Here is a 25,297-nt window from a genome sequence, read left to right on the forward strand (position 1 = left end):
TTTCCAGAAAATGGTCAGGGAAGACTCCTTTGACTTGTTAAGGACTGGAAGCTGGGATGGGCTCCCTCTCAAAGCTGGGGTGTGTTCCAGCGCCCTGTGCCTTAGCCTCGGCATGGCGTGGGTCCATGCCCCAGCAGCCCAACGCACCCACTGCAGGCAGCTCCTTGCCAGGGTGGTTGGGTCCTCTCTGCCTGCTCTCTCTCGCTGACTGCTGCTTCAGGGATATATGGGATGTGAAGTCTGTTCCCTGACGGGTGTAGTGATTCCCTGCATCCTTCCTGTTTACCCGCCCTCCACCTGGCCTCATCCGGGGAACTTGCTGAGCAACTGCCGTGCGGCCTCACGCCTCTGCTGCCCGTTTCTCGTTATAGGACACACCCACCACAGCATCTTCTCTGGGTTCTCATCTCTTCCCTGTGAGTTGCATCATCTTCCCCCATTGTGTAGACGAGGATAAGGGCCTTGCAAAGGGTCACTCAGTCAGCTGGTGCAGTTTGGAGCCCAGGCTCCAGACTTGAGTGCTCTGCTTGCTGCTCTTTGTGTGACAACTCAAAGGACTGCAGTGACAAGGAGAGAATTTTAATGACTCCTCTATAGTCCATGTCGGTGCCCTGCGGGTTCTCCATACTATAGAACCTTAGGATCTTATTATCTCTCTCTCTATTTTATTATGGTAAAATATAGATAACATAAAACTTACCATAGTTGGATTGTGGCAATATACACATGAGATAAAATTTACCATTTTAACCTTTTGTAAATGTCTAGTTCATTGGCATTAAGTACGTTCACCTTGTTGTGCAACCATCACCACTATCCTTCTCCAAAACTTTTTCATCTTATTTTCTCTTTTAAGGCCTAGTGTCTTATACCTTCGAGGGGTAATTTCTTTTTAAGAAGAGTGTGAGAATCCTTCAAGGTCCAAAGGTGCGCATCTCTTGAGGGTTCTCTCTGATTTTGTGTATAACTTCATGTTGGTTGTGAATACTGATGGGTTTTTTTTTCTTCTCAGTCTTTCTGCCTCTCATTTCTTTTTCTTGTGTTGATACCTTGACAAGGATCTTTAGTTCAATAATGGATAGAGGTAGTGACAGTAGGCAGGGTCTTTGTTTCGTTTCTTCCCTGAGGATTGTTTTGGGTAAATAAACATTTTCAGATTAGTTCTTATTTGCTAAATTAAAAAGAAATCATAAATGGATATTGAGTTTTATCCAATATTTCATCTACTTATATGAGAATGATCACATGGTTTTTATCCTTTATTTGATAATGTGGTAAATTACATTAGTGGATCTTCTAAGGATGCGCCATTTTTTCCCACCTTGAGTGAACTTTAATAGAAATGTAACCCTAATGATGGAATTTCTGAATTCTTTCTTTCTTTCATTAAATTTATTCATTCAGACTGTGATATCAAGAGACCAGGGTCTGGAGCCAGTCCCACACCTTGCCAGTGTAGGCAAGTTATTTAATCTTTCTGTGTGTTGGTTTCTTTCTCTGGAAAATAGAGTAATAATACTCCCTACCTCAAATGGTTGATACGAGAGTTAACTGAGATCAGCCATGTAAAAATTCTTAGCACAGCGCCTAACAGAAAGATGTCAATAAGTGTTATTTTGACCATCAAACGTTTCTTGAACATCTGTTTTATACCAGGACGTGTGCTAGGTGTTGAGATCCTAGTTGGGATAACCACATGACCCCATTAACCAATGCAGTCCTGGAAGTCCTGTTTTACACCTGTTATCCCGACATAATTGTTACCAGCACTCCCTTTCACTCTCAGAAGTTTCCCAATTTGGATGATAAATGATTTGGTTACCAACTCATAGATGAAGAGATCTGCATAATGTGGATGTGGAGGACCTGGCTAGACTTGGTTCATAACTGAGGTTCCCGATTTGAAGCAGAATTGTGGTTGCGGTCAAGGTGGAGATTCCCCAGGGCCCCACAGGTGTCACAAGCCCTTCCTCTGTCTTCTTGTTTGCATTTTTTCCAACAAGAAATCTGTTGTCATCACTGTCTTTGTTCCTCTGACTGTAACATGTTTTTTTCCTGTGGCCACTTTTAGGATTTTTCTCTTTATTACTGATTTTGAGTGATGTAATTGGTATAGTTTTCTTTCTGTTTCTTGTGTTTGGAGTTGGTTGAGTTTCTTGGGTCTGTGAGTCCAAAGAAGAAATCACAAAGGAAATTTTAAAATGTTTTGAACTTAATGAAAACGTAGCATTTAAAAATTTGTAGGTCACTGCTTAAGCTCTGTTTAGAGAGAAATTTATGTCTTTATATGCTTAAATTTAAAAAGAAAGTTTAAAATCAATAATCTAAATTTTCACTTTAAGAAAATAAAAAAACTAAGCCAAAATAAGTAGAGAGAAAGAAATCATAAGCATGAGAATAGAAATAAGTAAAATAAAAAGCAGAAAACAGTGAAGAAAACTAACAGAACCAAAAATTGGCTGTTCGAAAAGATTAATAAAATTGATAAACTCTTACCAAGAATAATCAGAGAAAACACAAATTACCCAAATTAGAAAGGAAAGGGGGGCTGGCCCAGTGGTGCAGCAGTTAAGTTCACACATTCCGCTTCAGCGGCCCAGGGTTCATCAGTTCGGATCCCTGGTGTGGACTTATGGACTGCTTGGCAAGCCATGCTGTGGCAGGCATCCCACATCTAAAAAGTAGAGGAAGATGGGCACGGATGTTAGCTCAGGGCCAGTCTTCCTCATCAAAAAAGAGGAGGCTTGGCAGCAGAGGTTAGCTCAGGGCTGGTCTTCCTCAAAAAAAAAAAAGAATAAATTAAAAAAAAAATCCAGGCTTTTTTAAAAAAAAGAAAGGAAAGGGATGATATTACTTCAGGTAAAAGATAATAGGGAAATGTTAGTAACAATCTTCTGTTAAATTCAATACGTTAGATGAAATGGACAAATTCTTTGAAAAACTCAACTTTTCAAAGCTGATTCAAGAAGAAAAAGAAAAATATTGTGTCTTTGTATCTCTTAAATAAATTCAATTCATAATTAAATACCTTCCTGCAAAGAAAGCTCCAAACCCAGATAGTTTCACTGGTGAATTCTGTCCAACGTTCAAGGATGGAATGATACCATTCTTCACACACAAACTCGTAGGAGGAAGGAACATTTTCTAACTCACTGTGTGAAACCTGCGTGATCCTAATATCAAAACCTAATAAGAACATTATAAGAAAAGAAAATATCAGAATAATATCTATCATGGACAGAGATGCAAAATCCCTCACAAAGATATAAGGAAATCAAGTCAAGCAGTATATAAAAGGATAATACATCACAACCAAGTAGGGTTTATCTAAAAAATGCAGTTTGGTTCAACATTCCAAAACCAATCAGTGCAGTTCACCACATTAGCAAAAGAAAGGACAAAACAGTTGTACCAATAGATTCAGCAAAAGCATTTGACGAAATTCAGCACTCATTTATAATAATAATAATGATAGTAACTCAGTAAACTAGAAATCAAAGGAAATTTCCTCAACATGAGCAGCTACAAAATTCTGCCACTGTGGTCATACTCCATGGTCAAAGACTGAGTGCTTTCCTCCTAAGACTGGAATAAGGCAAGGTTGTTCTCTTTTACCTCTTTTATTCAACATTGTGCTGGACATTCTAGTCATTGAAATAAGGGAGGAAAGAAAAGAAAAGGCATTCAAATTGGGCAAAAGAAGAGGGAAACTGTCTTTTTTTTTTTTTTTGCTGACACAATTGTGTAGAAAACACTAAGGAATCTGCAAAAGACAAAAATACCTACTTGAATTAATAAGTAATTTTAACAAAGTTGCAGGATACAAGGTTAATATACAAAAATCAATTGTATTTCTGTATACTAGCAGCAAGCAATTGGAAAGTAAAATTTTAAAACACCATTAATAATAGTATCAAAATATAGGGGCCAGCACAGTGGCATAGGGGTTAAGTTCACATGTTCCGCTTCGGTGGACCCGGGGTTTACTCGTTGGGATCCTGGGTGCGGACATGGCACCGCTTGGCAAGCCATGCTTTGGTAGGTATCCCACATATAAAGTAGAGGGAGACGGACACGGATGTTAGCTCAGGGCCAGTCTTCCTCAGCAAAAAGAGGAGGATTGGCAGCAGATGTTAGCTCAGGGCTAATCTTCCTCAAAAACAAAACAAAACAAAACTATAATACATTGCTGAATGAATTGAAAGATCTAAATAAATGGAAAGATTTACCGTGTTTGTAGATTGGAAGTCTCAATATTGTTAAGATAGCTATTCTTCCTAAATTGATCTATAGTCAATGCAATCCCAATAAAAAAATCCGAGGAGGCTTTTTTTTGTTGAGGAAGACTGGGCCTGAGCTAACATCCATGCCCATCTTCCTCTACTTTATACGTGGGACACCTACCACAGCATGGCTTTTGCCAAGCGGTGCCATATCTGCACCCAGGATCCAAACCTACATACCCTGGGCCGCCGAGAAGCAGAACGTGCAAACTTAATCTCTGTGCCATCAGGCCGGCCCAGGAGGCTTTTATTTTTGTAGAAATTAACCAATTTATTCTAAAATGTGTTTGAAAATGCAAAGGACCCAAACGATTTTTAAAAAGAAGAAAAAGTTTGATTTCAAGACTTAACCAAAAACCTATGGTAATCAAGAAAGGATGGTGTTGGTGTCAGGTTATATATTATCTATCAATGGAACAGCATAGAGAGTCCAGAAATAGTAGACCCATACACACATAGTTAATTGCTTTTTTGACAAAGGAGTTAATGTAATTCAAATGGGAAAATGATAGTTTTCCAACAGATTGTTCTGGAATGATAGGATATCTATACCTCCAAAAATTATGTATTGAAGTTTCATATTAGATTTCATTTGAACAGAGAATTCTGCTGCACCCCTCCCAAAAAAAGGATTTGCTAATAATTGTTTTAGTGGTGCTGTCTAGGCCCTCCCAAATCTATTGTTTTTATATCTTCATGGAAAGTTCCGAGTTGTGCCAGCATTTTGAGAACCACTATACACCAAGGGTGTGATGACCCCTGCCCCACTGGGCTGGGCACCCTGGGGTCAGGGGACAGAGAGGAAACATGAAAGGCGAGCCCTTCTGGAAGGGCTGCATGATGAGCTCCGTGGACTCTCCCCAGTGAAACAACCATAAATGGTGAAAAAAAAGTTTTTTACATTAAAGTCTCTGGAAATTGTTCTAAGGGCATACATACATATAGCAAATGGAGAAATATTTACTTAAGAAAATCTGTTAAATTTCAGTAAGAATGGCAAGCGTTTATGGCGTTTGAGCCACGACCTGATCCTTCCTCCCGCTTTCTCAGCTTCACAGAAGCTCTGCTCCTGGCCTGTGCTACCCAGGACCCAGGGCTCCCTCTCCTCCCAGCTGCCAGTCTAGGGCTACTGTAGTAATAATAACAATTACTGGGTTTGTAGCATATATAAGTGTAATATGTATAACAATAATAGTACAAAAGAGAGGGAGAAAATATAGCGATATAGGAGGCATGTTTCTAAATCTTACTGGAATTAAATTAGTATAAATCTAAAGTAGATTTTGATAAGGTGAGATGTATACTGTAAGCCCTACAGCAACCATTAAGAAATAACTCAAAAATATAGTGAAAAAAAATCACTAAAGGAATTCAAATGTTATACTAGAAAATAAGAGAGCTGTAGTGGTTATACTAATATCAGACAAAATAGACTTGAAAATAAAAATGTTACTAAGTAAATGGAAAGACATCCCATGTTCAGGGATTGGGAGACTTAATATTGTTAAGATGGCAGAACGCCACAAATTCATCTACAGGTTCTATGCATTCCTACCAAATCTCAGCTGGCTTCTTTGCAGGAATTGACAGTCGGATCCCAAAATTCATATGGAAATTCAGGGGACTCCAAATGGCCAAAACAATCCTGAAAAAGAAAAACCAAGTTGGAGAACTCACACCTCCTGATGTCAAAACTTAACACATCAAGAGAATGACAAGACAAGCCACAGACTGGGTGAAAATGTTTGCGAAAGACATATCTGATAAATGACCATTATGCAAAATATACAAAGAACTCTTAAAACTCAACAATAAGAAAATGAACAACCTTATTAATCAATAGGCAAAGATCTTAACAGACACTTCACCAAAGATATATAGATGCAAATAAACATGTGAAAATATGCTCAACATCATATGTCATTAGAGAATTGCAAATTAAAACAATGAGATACCGCTAACTATCTATATTAGAATGGTGAAAATCCAAAACACTGACAATACCCAATGCTGGCAAGGATGTGGAGCTACAGGAAATCCCATTCATTGCTGGTTGGGGTGCAAAATGGCACAGCCACTTTGGAAGACAGTTTGAGAGTTTTTATAAAACTAAACATACTCTTATCATATGATTCAGCAATCACCCTCCTTGTTATTTAATCAAAGGAATTTAGAACTTATGTCCACCCCAAAACCTGCGCATGGATATTTATGGCAGCATTATTCATAATTGCCAAAACTTGGAAGCAACCAAGATCTCTTTCAGTAGGTGAATAGATAAATAAACTGTAATACATCCTGATAATGGACTATTATTCACCGCTATAAAGAAAGGAGCTATCAAGCCATGAAAAGACATGGAGGAACCTTAAATGCATATCGTGAAAGAAGTGAAAGAAGCCAGTGTGAAAGGCCTACATATTGTATAACTCCAAATATATGATATTCTAGAGAAGGTGAAACCATGGAGATAGTAAAGTATCAGTGGTTGCCAGGGGCTACGAGAAAGGGGATGAACAGATGGGTCACAGAGGACTTTTAGGGCAGTGAAACTACTCTATATGATACTGTGATGATAGATATGTGTCATTATAGTCTAAGCCCATAGAATGAACACCACCAAGAATGAACCTTGAAGTAAACTGTGGACTTCAGGTGATAGTTATGTATCAATGTAGGTTCATCAGTTGTAGCAGAGGTGCCACTCTGGTCTGGGATTTTGACGGTGGGGGGAGACCAGGAGTGTGTGGGGTCAGAGGGCCTATGAGAACCGTCTGTACTTTCTGCTCAGTTTTGCTGGGAACCTAAAAGTGGTCTAAAAAGTAAAGTCTATTTAAAAAGAAAACAACTTAATACAAAGTTACAGTAATCAAGATGATGTGGTCCGGACGTAAGGATAGACATAGAGATCAGAGGAATAGAATTGAGAGTCCAGGAATAAATCCATACATTTGTCGTGAACTGATGTTGTGCAAGGACACCAAGACCACTGAAGGGGAGGGCAATGAGGTGAACTTGTACCAAAAAATCCCGGAGGCCTGTGTGAAGGACTGAGATAGGGAATAGAAACCAGGCGTGCTGTCAGAATTCAAAGGAAAGTGGTATGACCTTAGGCTGGGAAGGTCAAAGAAGGCTTCCTGCAGCAGATGTGGCATGATATGGCCATCAAAGAAGGAAGGGAACAGGGAAGTAGACTTCGGGCCACAAAGAACGAGAATTTTAAGAAAAGCCACACATATCACTGTTGTCCCTCTGTCTCTGTGGTTCTCCCTGCTGTGTCCCCAGCATCTAACACAGGGACTGATAAGCCCCCAGTCAGTAGAGTGGACGAACAAATGCCAAGGTTTCTGGGTTTTTTTTAAAGATTTTATTTTTCCTTTTTCTCCCCATAGCCCCCCGGTACATAGTTGTGTATTTTTAGTTGTGGGTCCCTCTAGTTGTGGCATGTGGGATGCTGCCTCAGTATGGTTTGATGAGCAGTGCCATGTCCGCACCCAGGATCCGAACCAGCAAAACCCTGGGCCGCCGAAGTGCAGCGCATGAACTTAACCACTTGGCTACAGGGCCAGCCCCAGCCTTGCCTCTTTGTAAAGGGACTTCTGGGTCAAGGACCCCACCAGTCTCTTTTAGTAGTGTTCCCTTTGTTCCTGAGCTGGGAATGATCACAAGGATTGGGGCCCCAAAGCTGGGAACTCCACCCTCTCCAAAGGGCGAGGAGTCGGCCTCTTGGGTTACAGATGTGCCCCAGCTGGGCTTGGGGCCCACCCTTCTCTCTCCCCAGTGTTTATTGCCGCAAAGCCCTGCCCAAGAAGAGCTGCCGAATCAGCTTTCTCTGGCTGGGGCCAGCTCCTGCAGCCGGGCTGTCCTGTATCTCTCACACCATCCGCCCCTTAGATAAACAGTCTGGTGTCCTCTGCGCACTGCGAAGGCCTGATGTGGCTGCAAAGGGCTGCATGAGCCAGATGCCTCTCACTCTAAGAAGGACCCTGGCAACCGGCCCTGCTGCTCCTCCAGCCCGAGTCAGGCCCTTGCTGGAGTGACAGGAGGATCCACTTCCTGCCTGAAAAGGTGGCCACAGCAGAAGTCCCTGCTGGGCGGGGGCTTCCTTCCTCACTGCCCACGCACCCAGGCTTCCTCCTCACGGAAGCGGACAGGGCTTCGTGAGACAGCGCCCCTCAGCCCCCCTCAGTGAGTCCTGTCTCTCAAACCCAGCCCTGCCAATGGGGCACCGACCAAGTTACAGACCCTCTTTACAGCCCACCTGGCCTCCTAGGTGGAGTGACTTTCGGATCGTATAGCAGACATGGCCGCAGATGTTTCTTCCACTGCCCACCACCCTGCCATACCGTGCGCGGGCCAGGACGCTGAACGGTGCCGTCTGCGAGCCCCCCACACGGAGGAAACTCAGCTGGACTGCCTTACTTGGGTTTGCTGTGGAGTCTGAGCCAGGGGATTGGCTGTCTTTGAGAGGTGACCTGTGGGCAGAGAAATGTCACTGGCACCTGGTTAGTGGTGCTTCCTTTTCCTGTGGCCATGGGCCTTGGGAATGATGGGAGGGCAGCCACTGGGCTCTGTTGGCTCAGCCATGGTGGTGGGATTATGTGACAAGCGTGGGCAAGAGGTGGAGGTGGGCAGGCTCGTGGCTCTGCACAGGACCCATACTCTCAGCAATGGGCTTGTCTTGGCCTCAGGGGGCCCAGAATAAGCCAGAAGTAGGGGAAGAGGAAAATCTGTTACAGAAGGAGAATGAGACGAGAGAGAAGCCAGCTGCAAAGCATCCTCCCACAGGCCTTTTGAGGGAAAACTCAAATCTGCAGAGCTGTTAGATGGCCCCTGTCTTCCAGGAGACACATGAATCCATTGAGGGAATTTAGACTGTTCTTTGGCAGAGGAGGCCCAGGGAACATGACCGTCCTCACTCTGCCAAGACAGAGCTGACCTCACCTCCTCCAGGAAGCCTTCCCCGACTTCCTCCTTCAGCTCCCACAGGATGCTGTTCTTACATCCTCTCCATTCCTGTCACTCCAGAGCTTGCTTGTCTGTCTCTAGCACCAGAACAAAGCTTCACAAACTTCCAGGTAGGGCCCAGGAAACTGCATTTTTGACAAACACGCCCCCACCCAGATGATTCTTATATATGCAGACTTCAAACTACACTTCAAGAACCATCTTGCCCTAGAACAGCCTGTCAAATAGAAATAGAATATGAACCACCTATGTAATTTTAAATTTTCTACTAGCCACTTAAAAATGTAAAAGAAAACAGGTGAAATTATTAAAAAAAAATTTTTTTGTTGTTGAGGAAGACTAGCCCTGAGCTAACAACTGCTGCCAATCCTCCTCTTTTTGCTGAGGAAGCCTGGCCCTGAACTAACATCCATGCCCATCTTCCTCTACTTTATATGTGGGATGCCTACCACAGCATGGCTTGCCAAGTGGTGCCATGTCTGAACCTGGGATCTGAACTGGTGAACCCTGGGCCGCCGAAGTGGAATGTGCACACTTAACTGCTGCACCACTCGGCCAGCCCCTAAAATATTTTTATTTAACCTGATATATCTAAGATATTAATATTTCAACATGCAATCAATACAACCAAGTTGTCAGAGACATTTCATACGTATATACATATTTTTTTTTGGTGAGGAAGAGTGGCCCTGAGCTAATATTTGTTCCCAATCTTCCTCTTTTTGCTTGAGGAAGACTGTCTCTGAGCTAATGTCTGCGCTAATCTTCCTCTACTTTTTGTATGTGGGACGCTGCCACAGCATAGCTTGATGAGTGGTGTGTAGATCTGTGCCCAGAATCCAAAACCATGAACCCTGGGCCACCGAAGTGGAGTGTGCAAACTTAACCACTATGCCAATGGGCTGACCTCATATTCTTTTTTTTTTTTTTCGTGCTGAGGCTCTGAAACCCGGTGCATATTTTACACTTACAGCACATCTCAATTTGGACGGTCCACATTTCAACAGCCACATGTGGCTGGTGACTGCTGTATAGGACAGCACAGCTCTAGAGCTCTGCTGCTGAGTGTGGTCCGTGGACCAGCAGTTTCAGCATCCCCTGCGAGTTTGGTAGAAATGCAGGATCTTGGGCCGCTGCCCGGACCTGCTGAGTCAGAACCTGCATTTTAACATGTTGGCAGGTGCTTCGTACGTGTGCTGAAGGCTGTGAAGCCCTGCTCTAGACCTCGACTGTGAGCTTCTTGGTGTAAAGACTGTGATTTAACTTATTTCTAGCATGTAGCAGAGGCCTGACGTCCAGAAAGCACCCAGCAAATGTTTTTGGAGGAAAGGAGTGAAGGCATGAATCCTGCCTGCGCCTGCCCGCTCCTCTTGGCACCACGTTCCCTACGCGGTATTAGTGAGAGTCTCAGAATCTTAGGTCTGAGAAGGAATTTAGGAGTCAGAGAACAAATGTATGTCAGAGCTGATAGGAAATTGAAAGTTTCTGTAGCCTGACTCCTTCGAGCCCCAGCTCAAGTCCCACAGCTTGTTGGGCACAGCTGGCCACTGTGTTTCAGGAGAGAAGCGGCTTGATGAGGGCAATCACTCCACAATGGTGCATGTTGCTGGGCCTGCTCTCTCCTCAGACATCTCTGTACCGTCCCTCAGAAATTCTATGGGCTCGAGGCCCTCAGCCTGGCCTCCACATACTAGTTATCCATCTATCTATTCTCAATCTTCCAGAGAAGATTTAAGACACCTACAAATATGCATAGATTTCAACAAAATGAAATAAAAATAGAAAAAGTATTAAGGAAGTGGGCATAGATGCACGAGAAGGCTGTTCACTACAATATTACCTGTGCCAGTGAAAATTCAGGAGTAGCCAGAATGTCCAGCAGGAGGGGAGTAGGTAAATAAACTGTGGTTCATCCCAACGTTGACAGTCTGTGTCACAACTAAGAATGTAGATATGGAAGTATTCATTGACATGGAAAAATGCTCATTTTATAGTGAAGAGAATCAATGAGCTCATTTTATTTACGTGCACGGAACAATGTCTGGAAGGGATCTGTATCCCAAAATATTAATGTCGCTTTTTTCAGGGCGAGGGATTATGAGGGATTCTTGTTCTCCACTTGACCACCCACTGCTTCTGTCATTTCTAGTTTCTTCCCTCAGCGAACATGAATCCTTCTGTAATATAGGAATAAAATTTACCAAAGAGAATGTGGGCGAGGAAAATGGGAAAAGGAGAAAATAAGAGTTCTATTCTGTGTAGGATTTATTTGAAAATTTATTAATTAAAAAAATCCTGAGTACAAGTTTATAGTGTTCTGGCCCAGTGGCTGGATTTGCATGTAGCAGGCAGTTATTAAATGTTTGAGAGATGGACTTAACAACGTTAGGATTTGAAAACTCATGAGCCAGCTTTTCTTAAATTTCAGTCTGTATTCAGGGAAGTGAAAGTTAATAATCGTGCAGTCTCTGTCTTGTTTTGAATGGGATCCGACAAGGACCCACCCTTCACGTGTGGGCTCTAAATAGCCTGTGTCTGTTGGATAATGATTGTGCAAGAGAGAATCCTAAAATCATGTGTTAGAGGGGTCGGCAGGTGGGAATATATGCACACGTGCACTCACACATGTAAACTCGAGCCTGAATCCACTTGTCACTCCCTCCAATGCTGGTGCTTTGGTCCAGGCTACCATCAATGGGCCCCTGACTGGTCTGCCTGTTCCGCCCTGTGGCACATTCACCACTCACCACCCTGTAGCGGGAGCCATGCTCTCCACCATCTGGCCTGCCTCAGGGATCTCACTGCCTGTACCTCAGCCCCTCGCTCGCTCCACTCCAGCCGCACTGACCTTCTCAGGCTCTTTGCACTTCTCGTTTCCCCTGCCTGGAACATTCTCCCCCACCAGTGTGATTTGCTTACTCACTTCCTGTGGGTCTCTGCTGAATGGCCATCTGATTCGTAAGGCCCTCCTCGTGTATATACATAACAAGCCCTATTCTGCTCCAACACCTTGTCCTACTTCATTTTTCTTCATAGCACTTATCGCCCCGACATAGTGCGTTTTTATTTGTTTACTGTTTGTCTCCTCCACTAGAATGTGAACTCCCTGAGGACAGGAACTTTGTCTCCTTTCTTTACCGCCGTTTTCTCAGCGCCCAGAGCTCTGAGTAGGTGCTCCATCAGTGTTTGAAGGCAGGAATGGGATTCAGATATCATGTGACTGATCTTCCTCATTTTACCAAGGAGGCCCCACTCAGACAGCCTCCCCGCCTTGCCCAGGGCCACACAGCTGGGCAGCAGGACTAGATCCTGCGCTCTCCACTCCACCCCAGCTCCCGCCTCTGCCTTGGAAGGGAGATTAACCACACGCACCGGGGCCGTGGCCTCGTCCATCCTGTCTCCTGTGTGTTTTTCCAGTTTGTGCAGAATTTCAGCCCAGAATAGCAGAAGAAAAAAACGGTTGTTCCACCAGAACCCTGGAAACTCTTCCAGTGGGTCTGTCCCTGGAAAAACAACGATCTCAGGGTAGGAAGGTAGGAGATGGAGGAGGGGGCTTCCAGCACTCGGGGCAATGGGCTGGATTTGGTTTTTGCAATTAAAATAACATCTGGGTCTGTTTCCGCAGAGTGGTTCTGGAAGGTGGGTGGTCTGTCTGAAGTATCAGGTGGGGCCTTCTCCTGTCCTGGCCCAGGAGGGTTTGGGATGACGAGTGGCTGAAGGGCTCACCCAGCATATGATATATGAAAGAAACTGGGTCCAAAGAAGCCTCTGGAAACCCCACCTGCAGCCTGGCCTGAAAGCCTACTGGTGCCTACCGTGGTCTTGCTTGGAGGGCATCTCCAGACTCCCCCACCTATGCCCTCACCCTCCTTGAGGCTGTTCAGACACCCGCTTTGATGCATAGAGAGCTCTGGCCTCCTCTCTCTCATGCCCCATGTGGTTTGTTAATTGTCTGTGAAATGAGGGATTTGAGGCATCACTCATCCATGTGAGGACGCCAGGGCCCTGGAGCAGCCGAGTGAAGTGGGGAAGGGATGCTGAGGGCCGTTGCAGTCTTCTGAATCCTGTCCCTCTGTCTGTCTGGCTTCTCAGATGCAGCTTTTGGATAAGTTTCCCATCGAAGGTGGCCAAAAGGACCCCAAGCAGAGAATCATCCCCTTCCTTCCAGGTAAGCTTTGGGTGGACCCATTGATGGGATGGGGGGCAACCTGGGGAGGGGCTTTCCTTAGGCCAAGAAAAGGCTGACTACTAAGCCAGAAATTCTGGGCAGAGTGGGCCTAGGAATCTGCATATTAACAACTCCCCAGGAGATCGGAAGCCCCTAATTTTGGAGGCCACTGTCCTCACAGGGGCCTCTCCCAGCTTTCTGGGCCTTCTCTGCTGGCCCTGGGCTGTGTAACTTCTGAAGAGTTTCTCAAGCTTTTGGACTTTGGTTTCTTTTTTACAAAAAGCATAGAGAGATCAAGTTCTCCTTTGAAAAGGTGAAGAACTGCAGGCTGACGTCTTCGCACTGCTCCCACTGTAATTATGGGGGCCGTTAAATGGAGCACACTGCCCTGTCCAATCTCCTCGAGTCCTCGGCCCAGGCTCCGAGCGCTTAACACATCTCTGCCTGTGAGTTGGCAGTCAGGGTGTGAACCCAGGTCCGTCTGGCCATAGAAGCCATTAACCACCACGCCGTTTTAGAACATGTTTAAGGCATTTGATTATGTTGTGTAATTTAGAAGAAGACTTCTCGGGTGTGTCTTAACCTGATCTTACTGTGATGTCTTCAGTTGGTCTAGGGATTTATAACTTACCAAGTGCTTTTTTATTTGTCACCATCTATAAATCTCCGTGCTGATGTGTGTGTTATAATTTCCGCTCGAGGGACAAAGATGTTGGGGTTCAGAGACGCTAAGTCACGGCCCATAAAAGTGGCAGAGCTGAGACGTGAACTCAGGTCTGCAGCTCCACTCTGGGCTCTTTGCCTTGAACCACGTGTGCCATGCTGCCCCCTGCTCTCCGGATCCCCTGCTTCTCCCCAAGCCAGTGGGCTGGGCTGGTTCCCAGGGGAGCTTCCTTCGCCCTCAGTTGTTGCTGGGCCTAGACTTCCACAGGCCAGCCTCGAGGATGATGGCGATCAGTTGGACCTTTGCAAGAAGCAGGTCTGCATCTCGTTAATCCCTGGCACACTGCCAGCCTGGGGTTAGTACCAACTTGCTGACTTGAAAGCATACCTCGGGGCACCCCCCTCAGACAGGAGTCCATCCTTGAAACGTGCTCCTCACCAACCCTGCTCCGCAAAAGCAGCGAAAGGCAAGAGCATGCATTGCTGCCTGGCCTCTGAGTCGTATGCTAACTTTGGAAGAGAATTAATTTAGCTACAAGGAAGAGCTAAATCCTACAGTTTGGGCAAGACCAGCGCCAGTCAGTGACGGTGTAGGGAATCTGAGCCCTGGGCTCCTTCTGCAGAGGTGGATAACTGCTTCTCCATTCCTGGCCTAAATAAATGCAGGGGATTTTCATGCCCTGCCTGCCTTTGCTCTGAGTCCCGAGGGAATTTGGAATGTCCAACATCCAGGTTTGTAATGACCTTAGACACTGCTCCAGTACAGCCCGGATGCTCTGCCCACCAAGGGCCTGGGAGCCCAGCTGGGATGCTGTGGACACAGGGTCCCAGAGCCAAGAGGAAGCAGTGTGGTACCCTGCTGCCGGAGGTGGGCCTGGGGGCATGAAGGCTGCCTCTTTGCCCAAGAATGAGTGCCTGAGGTGGGGGCTGGCCGACCTGTGACTCAGGGGAGATTGGGATTTCTTTCCTTCATTGAAGGAACCCTCGGGCTAGTGAGAGAGACAGACCTCCTTCCTAATCAGAGAACCAGTTGAGGCAGGCTGGGCCCCTCTCTCCCACTGTGAAATTCCAGGTTGGACTGGAGAAGGAGCTCACTGTGAGCTGAGGAAGGCAGCAAAGGCCTCCTGAAAGGGGGGTCTAGAGCTGAGCTCGAAGGATGGTGGGGCTGAAGGGGGATGAAGGCTTATGCCCTGCTGCCACCATCCACTGTCTCGGCCCTCATACTGCCTGGCTTCACCCTGGAAACCCTGGCTCTGTCAGTTACCAGTTGTACTGACTTCTCTGTGCCTCAGTTTTCCCATCTGGACAATAGAGATGATAATAGTATCTACTTCATAGGGCTGTTGTAAGGATAAAATGAATTAATACATCTCAGGTGCTTAGAACTGTGTCTAGCCTCTAGGAGGACCTACAGAAATGTTAGCCCTTGTTATTACCAGTTCCTGACCCATGCTTAGCACAGCACACTCATGTACATAATCTCGTTTGATCCCCCAGTGAGGTTATTATCCCCGTTTTACTGACTAGGAAACTGAGGCCCAGGGAAGCTAATAGACGTGCATAGGCCACACAGCCAGAAAGTGGAGCCAAAGCCAGAACTCTTATCTCCTGACTTCTGGGCTACAGCTCCCCTCCACAGCAGCTACCCCAGCAGAGGATAACCCAACAGATGCTGCAGAACCAAGGACCTCTCTGAACTTCAGTTTCCTCTTGTAGGACTGTGGTGAGGATTAAAAGAATTCGTGTAAAGTGCTTTGCACAGTGCCTTTCCTGTACTAAACACTCAATAAATGGCAACTATTAATAAAAAATGTCACTTGCCCTCATGCCACCCCCAGCTCCTGGGAAAAGGCAAGCACAGGGACACCTTCCAGCCCCCTTGTAGATGTGACCTGTACATAGTGGGTGATGTTGTCTAGAGGAATGAGGTTGACTGGCCCCTTCTCCCATCCCACCCTAAAGGAAGTTTCCTTTTCCCCTGCTTTGCTCCCCTTCCTTCCGTGGGGTTCTCACTTCAGAGCTCTGGCCTTCTGGCCTTCCAGGACTTCAGAATGGATGTTGCTGGCCATTTGGAATCCCACCATGGGGCTCCCAGGCCCTGTTCCTGTCCCCTCCTCCACCCCCGAAACTACCTTAACCCTTTCATACTCTACTCACTCCTTAGCTTGTATAGGAAGGAAAAAAATTGAGGAAAAACAACCCAACATAATCAGAACCAAGCAAGTGAGGGCTGAGTGGGCATAAGCATTCCCAGCCCACCCCTCAACCCTGAATCAAAGGGGGTCCCGCAGGAGGAGAGGGTCTCAGAGGAGGGCAGTGGTGAGCGTTGCCTGTCAGGTCAGGTTCCCTCCACGCAGAGCCTGAGCCGAGGACTCTTATGCAAGTGACCTTTGAGGGCTGCTCTCGGGTGCACATCCTATAGCAGCAACAGAAGCAGGACAGGGTGGGGAAGATGCTGGGCAGAGCTGTGGGGTCACCTAAGTCTCACCCCAGCCTGATCCCACAGGGAGCTGTGGAGGGCCGATGGCACCACAGAGTTGTCCCATCTTGGGGATAGCTGTGAGCCCTTGCCACCAACACCCACAGCTGTGAGGGGTGGGAGCATCAACCGGTAAGAGCACCACAGATCTATCGTCTTACCTAACACCAGCTAGAGCCTCTTTTTCCAGCTCCCTGCCTTTGGGGAGGGTGGCTGTGGTCACCTGCTGATTCCCCCGGCTCAGCCCTGGCAGGTGTGACCCAGCAGAACCTCAGAGAGTTCAGACACACCAAGGAACCCAGCAGCCTTCACTCTTACCACCCCAGGAGGGTGAGCAGCCAGCCTCGGGAACAGCTCTGCCAATCCTCTGCCTTGCCTGGCATTTCAGAGCAAGGAAAACCCAAGGGGAGGAAGCAGAGAGTACCTGTTATCTCCAGAAGAGTCTCAGTTTTAGCTTCAGAGATGCTGGGGCGGGATGTGCGGTTCTGCCGCCCAGGTGTGGAGGCTGAGGGGGTGTTTGGAGTGCTAGGCCAGCTGCTGGGCTGTGGCCCGTCTGGCCGCGTGCTCGTGGCTGGGGGCCGAAGAAGTTTGGCTGGCTGGAGGCAGAGGAAATGAGAGGAGAGGGAATCCCGGCTCACATGGTTACATGCGTGCTCATCTGCTAGTCAAATCCTGGCAGAAAATCCCACACATGAGCCGTTAAGTCCTAGCATCTAGGACATAGGCTTGTGGGATGTCTGGGTGGTGTGTGGCCTGAGTTCGGGGTCAGCCTGTGGGTTTGAAGAGTGATGAGGGCCTGGGGCTTCTGTGGCCAAAGGCAGAGGCTCCATCCCAGGAGAAGCTTACCCCAGATGTGCCCATTGGTTCTTGGGGAACAGATAGAATGTACTGCTCAAGAGGGGGTTAGGCTCGGGCAGTGTGTGGGCTACAAGGTGGTACCAACAAGGTGGTAAGGTGATAAGGGGGAGCCAGTACATATCAATCAAATCCTGTATAAAGATTTGTAAGGGGACTGCCCTTAGTGAGGACAGTTGTTTCACCAGGGCTGGAACCTGCCTTCTGGGCCCTGAGGGTGAAGACCCACTGTGCCCAGGCCATCAGCGTTTGTGACGCCCGCAGAGCCCGTGGGGGACAGCAAGAGGAAGTTATGGACCCCACGTGGGACAGGCGGTTCTCCAGCAAGGCATCCAGGGAAAGAAAACCTAAGTGGTTTTCTAGGGGCAGAGTTCATCCAGGGCCTGCGTGCCCTGCGGGGTAGAGGTGGGGGGCAGGGAGAAGGCGAGGGACTCCCTCCAGGCCTGCCTGGGCCTCCAAACCCCGCATTCTGTGAGAGTGAGGGAGACACACCGGTCTTTTTGCTGACCTGTGTGGTCTTCCTTTGAGACAAGGCCCTTATCTACTTGTCTCGAATTTCTCCCAAGGAGCTGGAGACATCCTGGGTGCTTTGTTAAGACTTGTTGATTGATCATGCATTGGGCATTCTCCCTTATACACACACCTCCTACCATGTGCCTGGGCATGTACTAGGCACTCTACAGATCTTTTCTCCAGTTCTCACTGCAGAGTAAGTGGCATTTTCCCCATTTTAGAGAGAAGTCAAATCACTTTCCACCACCACTTGGCCGTTAAGTGGCAGAGCTGGGATCCTTCCTACTGTGCCCTGGGCCTTTCCTTGGGTGGGGAGGCATTGCCTTGGCCAGCCTCAGCTAGACTGTCTTTGCCCCTCCTTTCTCGCCTCCACCCCTTGCAGGCTAGGGACCTGGGAGTTTCCACCGGCAGTCCCTTGGGCTTCCATTGCTGTCTTGTGCTTCAGGAGTGCACTGTGTGGGGCGGGGAAGAGACCTGAACCTCATAGGGACTCACGTGACCTGTAAGGGTTCTCTCATGCCATTGAGTGGCTGAGGTCACTGGTGCTGACTAGGTGACTTTTTTTGTCTTGCGGTTAAACCATTTAGTTTATTACTATTTTAATATGATTACAAACAGGAGAACCCCAAGGCTTTCAGAGCACTATCTTCATTTAATTATGAATCTAACAAGATTGGCTGTTTGGTTTCCTAAGTCATAGCATTTTTTTTTTAACTTTTTGTTTTGAAATGATTATAGACTCACAAGATGTTGCAAAAATACTAGGTACTCTACATTCCTCCCCTCCAATTTCTCCACCATACTGCAGGGTAGGTGGCCTTATTCCCAATTTAAGGAGAGGTCAAATCACTTTCCACCATCACGTAGCCATTGAGTGGTACACCCATTGCCGGGCCTCCCCTGGTGGTAATATCTTACATAACTACAGTACATTATCAAACCCAGGAAATTGGTATTGGCACAACTCAGTTAACTAGACTATAGATCCAAGCAATTGACTTTTATTGTAAGGAGGTGGAGAATGCTATTAAGCGTGCCAGTTGGTCTTTAGGAAGAAGGCAGTGGTTTGACAATAGTCCCCGAGAAGCTCCACTCCCAGGCCTGGCCTCTTGGCATTCCTATTTCCAAGAGAAAAGCAGGGATGAACTTTGTTTTATATTAAGGCATATTTCTGAAAACTTCTGTGCAAATTCAGCTCTTTGGAACAAATCACATCATCTTTTAGGTGTCCTAAATGTTATCATTTAAAAGAGGCATGTGGTAAATTCTTTTGCAAAGCAGAGCACTTTTTTTTTTAAAGTAATTCTTCTTTCCTTAATTTACATCCATTTTTATGATTTGGGGCCGCTTCTGAGTTTGCTGGAAAGACGGCAGACCTGGAGCTGAGAGATTGGGCAGCGGCATCGACCCTCATAAGAGCAGAATGACGCCTCTGAAGAAGTGTGAAAGATGCGAGATTTTGCCCTATTTGCAAGCCAATTAAGTTAGCTTACCCTGATTTCATAGATGCTGGTAGAAAACACGAGACTCCAGGGTCAGAAACAAAAGACTTTATTACGGCACAGCAGGCAGCATGAGTATCAGCACATTTGCATCCATTTCCATTGCCTCCAGTCCCATAGGGGTCACCCATGGGCCCAGATGAATGCCAGTGTGTTCCATTATAGGAGAGGAACCCACATCTTAGGGAGCCCACATCTCTTATGAGAGGCAGTAAGCAAACCTACCCCTTTTGCTCTGGAGAGACACTATCCCAATCTCCCAAGGTTATGTGCAAACCTGCTGTTTACTCCAGAGCAAGACACTGCCTCTGTCTTCTAAGGCTCTTTGCTATACAAACCTTTGAAAAGATAATCCAGAATAAAAGGCGGTTGGTGCCTTGTTAAAAAGACATGCAGAAATGCAAGATAACCAGGGAGAATTCTCTCACAACAAGTGTATCTTGTGCTTTCGGGGGTCTGCTGCTTTGGGGGCAGAAATGAAGTTCTTTAGGACATTGAACCAAGTATGATGGGGTCAGCAGACTCTCAGGGCAGCCTACTGTTTACATGGAACTTTCTGCCTTATTTTAAAAAACTATTGTGGAAAATCCATCTCCTGTTGCCCATCCTGGGATTGGAGTAGATTTCCTGTGCATCCTGCGTTTGCCAGCCCAAGGAGGCTCCCTGGGAGGAAATGGTCATTACAGAGTGAAGTAGAGTGTGTAGCTGCTGATGTGAAAAGCAAACAGCTGCAACCAGGGACCGAGGGACTTCAGAAGCCAGGCAGCAGAGCAGAAAGAGGTAAACTCACTCTGCAAAGTCTCTCCTCCTCCCACTCGCAAGCCATCTGTGTCTCTGTGCTGGCTGATACTGGGCCTCTGAGCTTCCAGAAAGCCCCTTCATCCTAATAGCTGAGTCAGTCCCACTCATAGCCATAGGTACTCCTGGGCTGATGAGTCATGGAGAAGCCAGATAGTTTAGGAAGAAAAGTGAGCCTACAACCATCATCGAGGTAGACGCCGCCAGTCTCCAGGCAGCCTCGTGACCTTACAGACATAGAGGACGGCAGGCATCCTTGGTCTTTGGTACCAGCTCACCAGTTTACATACCAGCCCTTAATGAAGAGGCCGTTTGGATCTGCAGTGCAGGAGGGTGCTGGGCGAATTGCAAGCTGGTCTCTGGGGCCTTCCTCTCCCCTCCCCCAGAGCCCTGTGCAGCAGATCCGGTGTTTGTTCCAGTGCAGAAGGAAGCAGGGGGAAGGGATGTCTTTAGCTAGACCTGGTCCCTGGCATGGAGGAGACTGGCCCACGCCGTGCGCTGTAGGCATTTCTGCATGTCTCCACCAGGCGCCAGCCTGGGAAAGCCCTCTGCGAAGGGCCTTGGAAGCTATGTGGGAGGCAGGCGGCTCAGAGACCCCGGCAGGTACTGCAGCCCCCAAGGGGGAGGGCCTGAGAGCCCCAGTGATGACCTGGGATAACAGGAAAAGCCAAACCTTCTACGTGATGGAGGATGAAAACTAGAGTCTGCTGGTAATGCCAGGGTTTAAAAAAGACCGACAAGATTATAGGCCTGAGAGGCACCCCGTGCTGTTTTAAAAGTGACTTTTCTCTAGCCTCCTCTGGAAGTGCTGAGTCTTCTCTTGCTAATTACTGCCCCCACCCCAAAAAATCACTCTCTCGCTGTGTAATCTGGGGTGGGCAGTTCTTGGGGCCTGCTGGCGGCAGCCGGTTCTGAACGCTACATAGAAGAGCTGTGTGTGTTCACTGCTGCCGTGGGTGTTTATTGAGCACCTGCTCTGTGCAGGCCCAGCAGTAGGCACAGGTGATAGCGCTGAGAACAAGGTAGACTGGGTCACTGTTCTCAGGAAGTTCACCTTCCAGTGGGGCAGTCAGAAAGCAAACAAATAGGGGCCAGCCCTGTGGCCGAGTGGTTACGTTCGTGCACTCTGCTTCGGCACCCCAGGGTTTCGCCGGTTTGGATCCTGGGCACGGACCTAGCCCTGCTCATCAAGCCATGCTGAGGTGGTATCCCACATGCCACAGCTAGAAGGCCCCACAACTAAAAATATACAACTATGTACCAGGGGGCTTTGGACAGAAGAAGGAAAAATAAAATCTTAAAAAAAAAAAAAAGCAAACAAATAAATGAGCAATTTCCAGTAGTAATAAGTTCCAGAAAGAAAAGTAACGAGGTCATGTGGCCTGTAACTTGGTTGGGGCATCTGAGATTGGGTGGTCACAAAAGTTCTCTTTGCAGAGGTGACCCCTGCACGGAGCCAGGCATGGGCAGATCAGGGCCCAGAGTGTTAGGCTGAGGGGACAGCAAGGGCAGTGACCTGAGAGTGACTGAGGGTGTGTGTTTGAAGTCGGGGTGGGGGACGGGGGATGAGTTACCGTGGAGAGCTGGGCAGACAGGAGTTGTGGAAGCAAGAAACTCCCAAGCGTGTCTCCTGTGGCAGAGCTTCCCGGGAACGAGAGGGCCCCACTCACGTATATAAGCCGTGCGACTCTGGCCCAGTCCCATGGCCTCCAGGGTCCGTTTCCTCATCTGTCAGACGGATTGACCAGCATAGCAAGCGCTGGGTGAAGTGTAGAGCGAGAGCAGCTGGTGCCGTGAGCCTGCCTTTCCTCGCCGTGGCTTTGCTACAGGACACAAACGCGGGGTTTCCTCTGCCTGCCCTCTGCCTGCCCTTCCTGCCTGTGCTGATTCAGCTCTTCCCACCGCATTTCAGCCTGCCTTGCACTTCTCGCTGCCCCTTTCTTGCCTGTGGGAACTTGCGAAGCAGCAAGGAGCTTGTTTCGGGAGATTTGATGACTGATCTGGCTGAATGGTGGGGAGGGGGCTGAGCAGCCGTGGCCCCACGCCGTGATCGCCTGGCGGGGTCACTAGCTTTGCGGCTCTCAGCTTCAGAGCTGCCGGGTCACACTGGGAATGACGAGTTCTGAGGGAGGCAGCCACCCAAGGGGTCTTTTTACTTTTGAAAGTAAATGTGGATCCAGCCCCCTAACCCCTCCCCATGTCATCCCCACATTTCAAGACCAGGGAAAGAGTCAGGTCACTTCCTTACAACTTGCTATGTGTCTTCCTTGTCTAGAGACAATTCTAGAAGGGAATCAACCTCCTGGACCCCAAATCCTCAGCCCTGAATGGAATATGTCCTGGGGTATCTTCCCCAAGAAACCTCTGATCCGAGCAGAAATGCATATCTTTTCATGGTCTCAGTCAGCCCATTTAACTTAATGTGCAGAAAAACGTGCCCTAAACTGGGAGCCCAGAGTCCTGGATTCTGGTATAACTTTTGCTAATCACTGTGGCACAAAATTGAATAAATAAAATAAATTTAACTAGAAGTTAAACTAGAGCAACCAGGGATCGCCTTGCATGTTGGCACGGTTACCAGATGCCAGTAATTTTAAGTCTCTGTGACATTCCTGACCTCCCCCCACACCAAACCCCTCACCCCTGGAAATAAAGTTTCCTTACCTGATGCCCAAACTTCCTTTCACAGGGGTCAAATCCTGCCACTTCATGCTTAGAGAGAACGCTCTGCTGTGCCCTCGCAGTGGCGCATCAGTAAATTCACACTCAAGTGTAGATGACTGACAGGGTGGTTACCTGAGCCCAGGTGTGATAGAGGTGGGACAGCAAGAGGGATCTGAGGCAGGAGAAGGAAGCAGGTGCTGGGCCTCTGGGCGCGCCCTGGGCAGCCTGGTTGATGAGGCTGTGGGGGCTTTCAGTGTGGCTGCCACACAGGGCCAGGCTGTGCGGTTGTCATGGGCCATGCTAAGGGGTGAGGATGTGTCCCGTGTGCAGTGAGAAGGCTCTGAAAGGTTTCAGGCTGAGGGGTCACGTGATTGGATTTCTGTTTTGAAAGGATCCCTCAGCCCATGAGTGTCAGATAGGCTGGAAGGACAAGGGAGTGAGCGTGGAGTGGAAAGACGAGTTGGAGGTGGGCCAGGCACGGCAGGAGATGAGGGTGGCCTGGCCTGGGGTGGACATGGAGAGAAGTAGGTCTGAGATGTATTTTGAGAGGAACAGCCAAGAGGCCTTGCTGATGGATTGGAGCCGGGGCTGAGGGAGAGGTCAAGAATGACGATGCCCACGGTTCTGTGGGGTCAGCCCTGGCCAAGCTGGCAGACCCAGCACCCCTCCCCCAACTCCCACGTTGGACTTCCTCCCTGGGGGTGAAGGGAAATGACTTCCTCCCTCATCCCTGAGATAGCTGGAGCCTCTGGCGCATATGAAAGATGCTTTGTGGTGGAGAGTCCCACCACCAGCTTCCCTCCCCAAGGGCCTCCAGGCACCGGGCACTCTGGATTCTGGGTCCAGGTTTTGGTGGGGAGAAGCGGGGGGTGGCAGGGGGTGGGGTGGTGCAGGGAGAACACTGAGATCCATTGAGAGGGAGCTCAGGGCCCCCCTTCTTAGGAGGTGAGGGGCACTGGTGGCAAATCTCCACAGTGTCCCTGGCCTGACCCCTCTGCTGCTCTCCAAGGTCACCCCGACTGGACCCAGGCCCCAGGACAGAGCCCCAAGCCAGAGCTCTTCCCTGGCAGGAACTGAGCTGAGTCTTGGAGACGCCCCAGGCCCATATGAACTGATGAACCATTCATCCAGGGGCTGCCTAGCTTCCAGCAGTACAGTCGCTCTGGGCCCTGACAACCCCTCCTCCCCCTTCACCTCCACAGTTCCAAGGACTGATGTCCACTGAGGAGGCCCCAGATGCCAGGCTGCCGGCCTCCAGACCACAGTGGGCCTAGGGGACTGGCACAGCCTGAAGATGGAGTCTGTTCACCTGAATGCACCTTCAGAAGGCAGAGGAGGAAGCGAATGGGGTGGGTGGGGGTTGGCTGGCAGCTCTAGCCCCTCCCTACCCTTCAGGGCAGGGTGTGAGGGACAAGGGCTGCCTTCTGTTTCCCCCCAGGCCAGAGCACAAGGGGCCGGATTTCACCTTAGTGAGAGCAAATTGGGCAGATCCCGGGGAGAATTTCCAAAGTTGCATTGCCAAAGGAAGCTGTGTGACTTCTCAGCTCTGCCAGCCCTGGAGCATGGTGTTCCAACAGATCTGAACCTGTCTTTGGGCTCAGACAGATCTGGGTCCACCCCTGGGCTTTCTCTTTGGTGCTCATTGTCTGGGTTGAAACTCTGTGCTTTTCCCATGGTGGAGGCAGGTAAACATCACATTTCAGCACTGGAGGCCTTAGAGCTGGGTAAACCTGAGTCTAATCCCGCCTCAGCCTCTCAATAGTTCTGTGACCAGGGCTAGGCTTACTCAACATCTCTGCACCTTCACCATAATCCTCATATGTGAAATATCCCAGGGCCATTGAGAGCATCAAATGAAATGTCTGTGATACACACAGTAAGCACTCAATACATGAAGGTGACTTGGTGATTATTAGGATCGGGCTCGACACAGAACGGTGAGCTAGCTGTCTCTCTGGGATCCTTTCCAGGGGTGCTGTCTTACATGCAGTCTCATGCGTTTCAAGGTGTGCTGCTTAAAATGTGGTTTGCAGATCAGCAACATGAACATCATCTGAGAGCTTGTTGGAAATGCAGAGTTTTGGCCCCACCAGACCCACTAAGTCATAGTCTGCATTTTAACGACATGCACAGGTGATTTGTGTGCACAGGAAAGTTTGAGAAGCACTGGTTTAAGGTCCAGTGAAGCCCTTCCATAGGCTTACTCTGTCTTCAGGTCTTCCTCCTTGGTGTTTGGTTATGTTCAGTCCATCCACATAATAGAAACCACCGAACCTGCGTTGGTAAGTCAATTTCTGACCCAAACTAGAGGTGCGTGGGGAGACGAGGCCTCACACAGGCAACTTGATGAGGGCCAGTTCAGTGGCCTCACATCCCTGTACGTACCTGAGTTGCGCACCTGTTC

The 25,297-nt window shown here is 48.1% G+C and overlaps 1 protein-coding gene and 1 long non-coding RNA gene across 6 annotated transcripts in view; one reads left to right on the top strand and one right to left on the bottom strand.

Annotated features, from left to right (window-relative positions):
- Positions 1 to 25,297, top strand: part of SH3PXD2A (SH3 and PX domains 2A) — a 245,523-nt gene that overhangs the window by 74,411 nt on the left and 145,815 nt on the right. For 2 of the 4 annotated variants that reach the window (XM_044751533.2, XM_044751534.2), the window contains exon 3: positions 13,344 to 13,419. In XM_044751533.2, the coding sequence (XP_044607468.1) occupies positions 13,344 to 13,419 (76 nt within the window). Of the gene's footprint in view, positions 1 to 12,529; positions 12,785 to 13,343; positions 13,420 to 25,297 lie in introns of those variants that run through there. The other 2 variants (XM_070483796.1, XM_070483802.1) reach the window with 2 other exon arrangements.
- LOC139040096 (uncharacterized) lies at positions 615 to 23,727 on the bottom strand. Of its 2 annotated transcripts, XR_011493990.1 has the most exons (5): positions 16,986 to 23,727; positions 5,839 to 5,928; positions 3,029 to 3,186; positions 2,526 to 2,674; positions 615 to 2,162 (listed from the first exon to the last, which is right to left on the bottom strand). It is a non-coding gene; the product is annotated as an uncharacterized lncRNA (long non-coding RNA). The 2 variants fall into 2 exon arrangements; XR_011493991.1 differs by lacking the exon at positions 2,526 to 2,674.

The sequence above is a fragment of the Equus asinus genome, chromosome 2, assembly GCF_041296235.1.
Source record: "Equus asinus isolate D_3611 breed Donkey chromosome 2, EquAss-T2T_v2, whole genome shotgun sequence".
Lineage (NCBI taxonomy): Eukaryota > Metazoa > Chordata > Mammalia > Perissodactyla > Equidae > Equus > Equus asinus.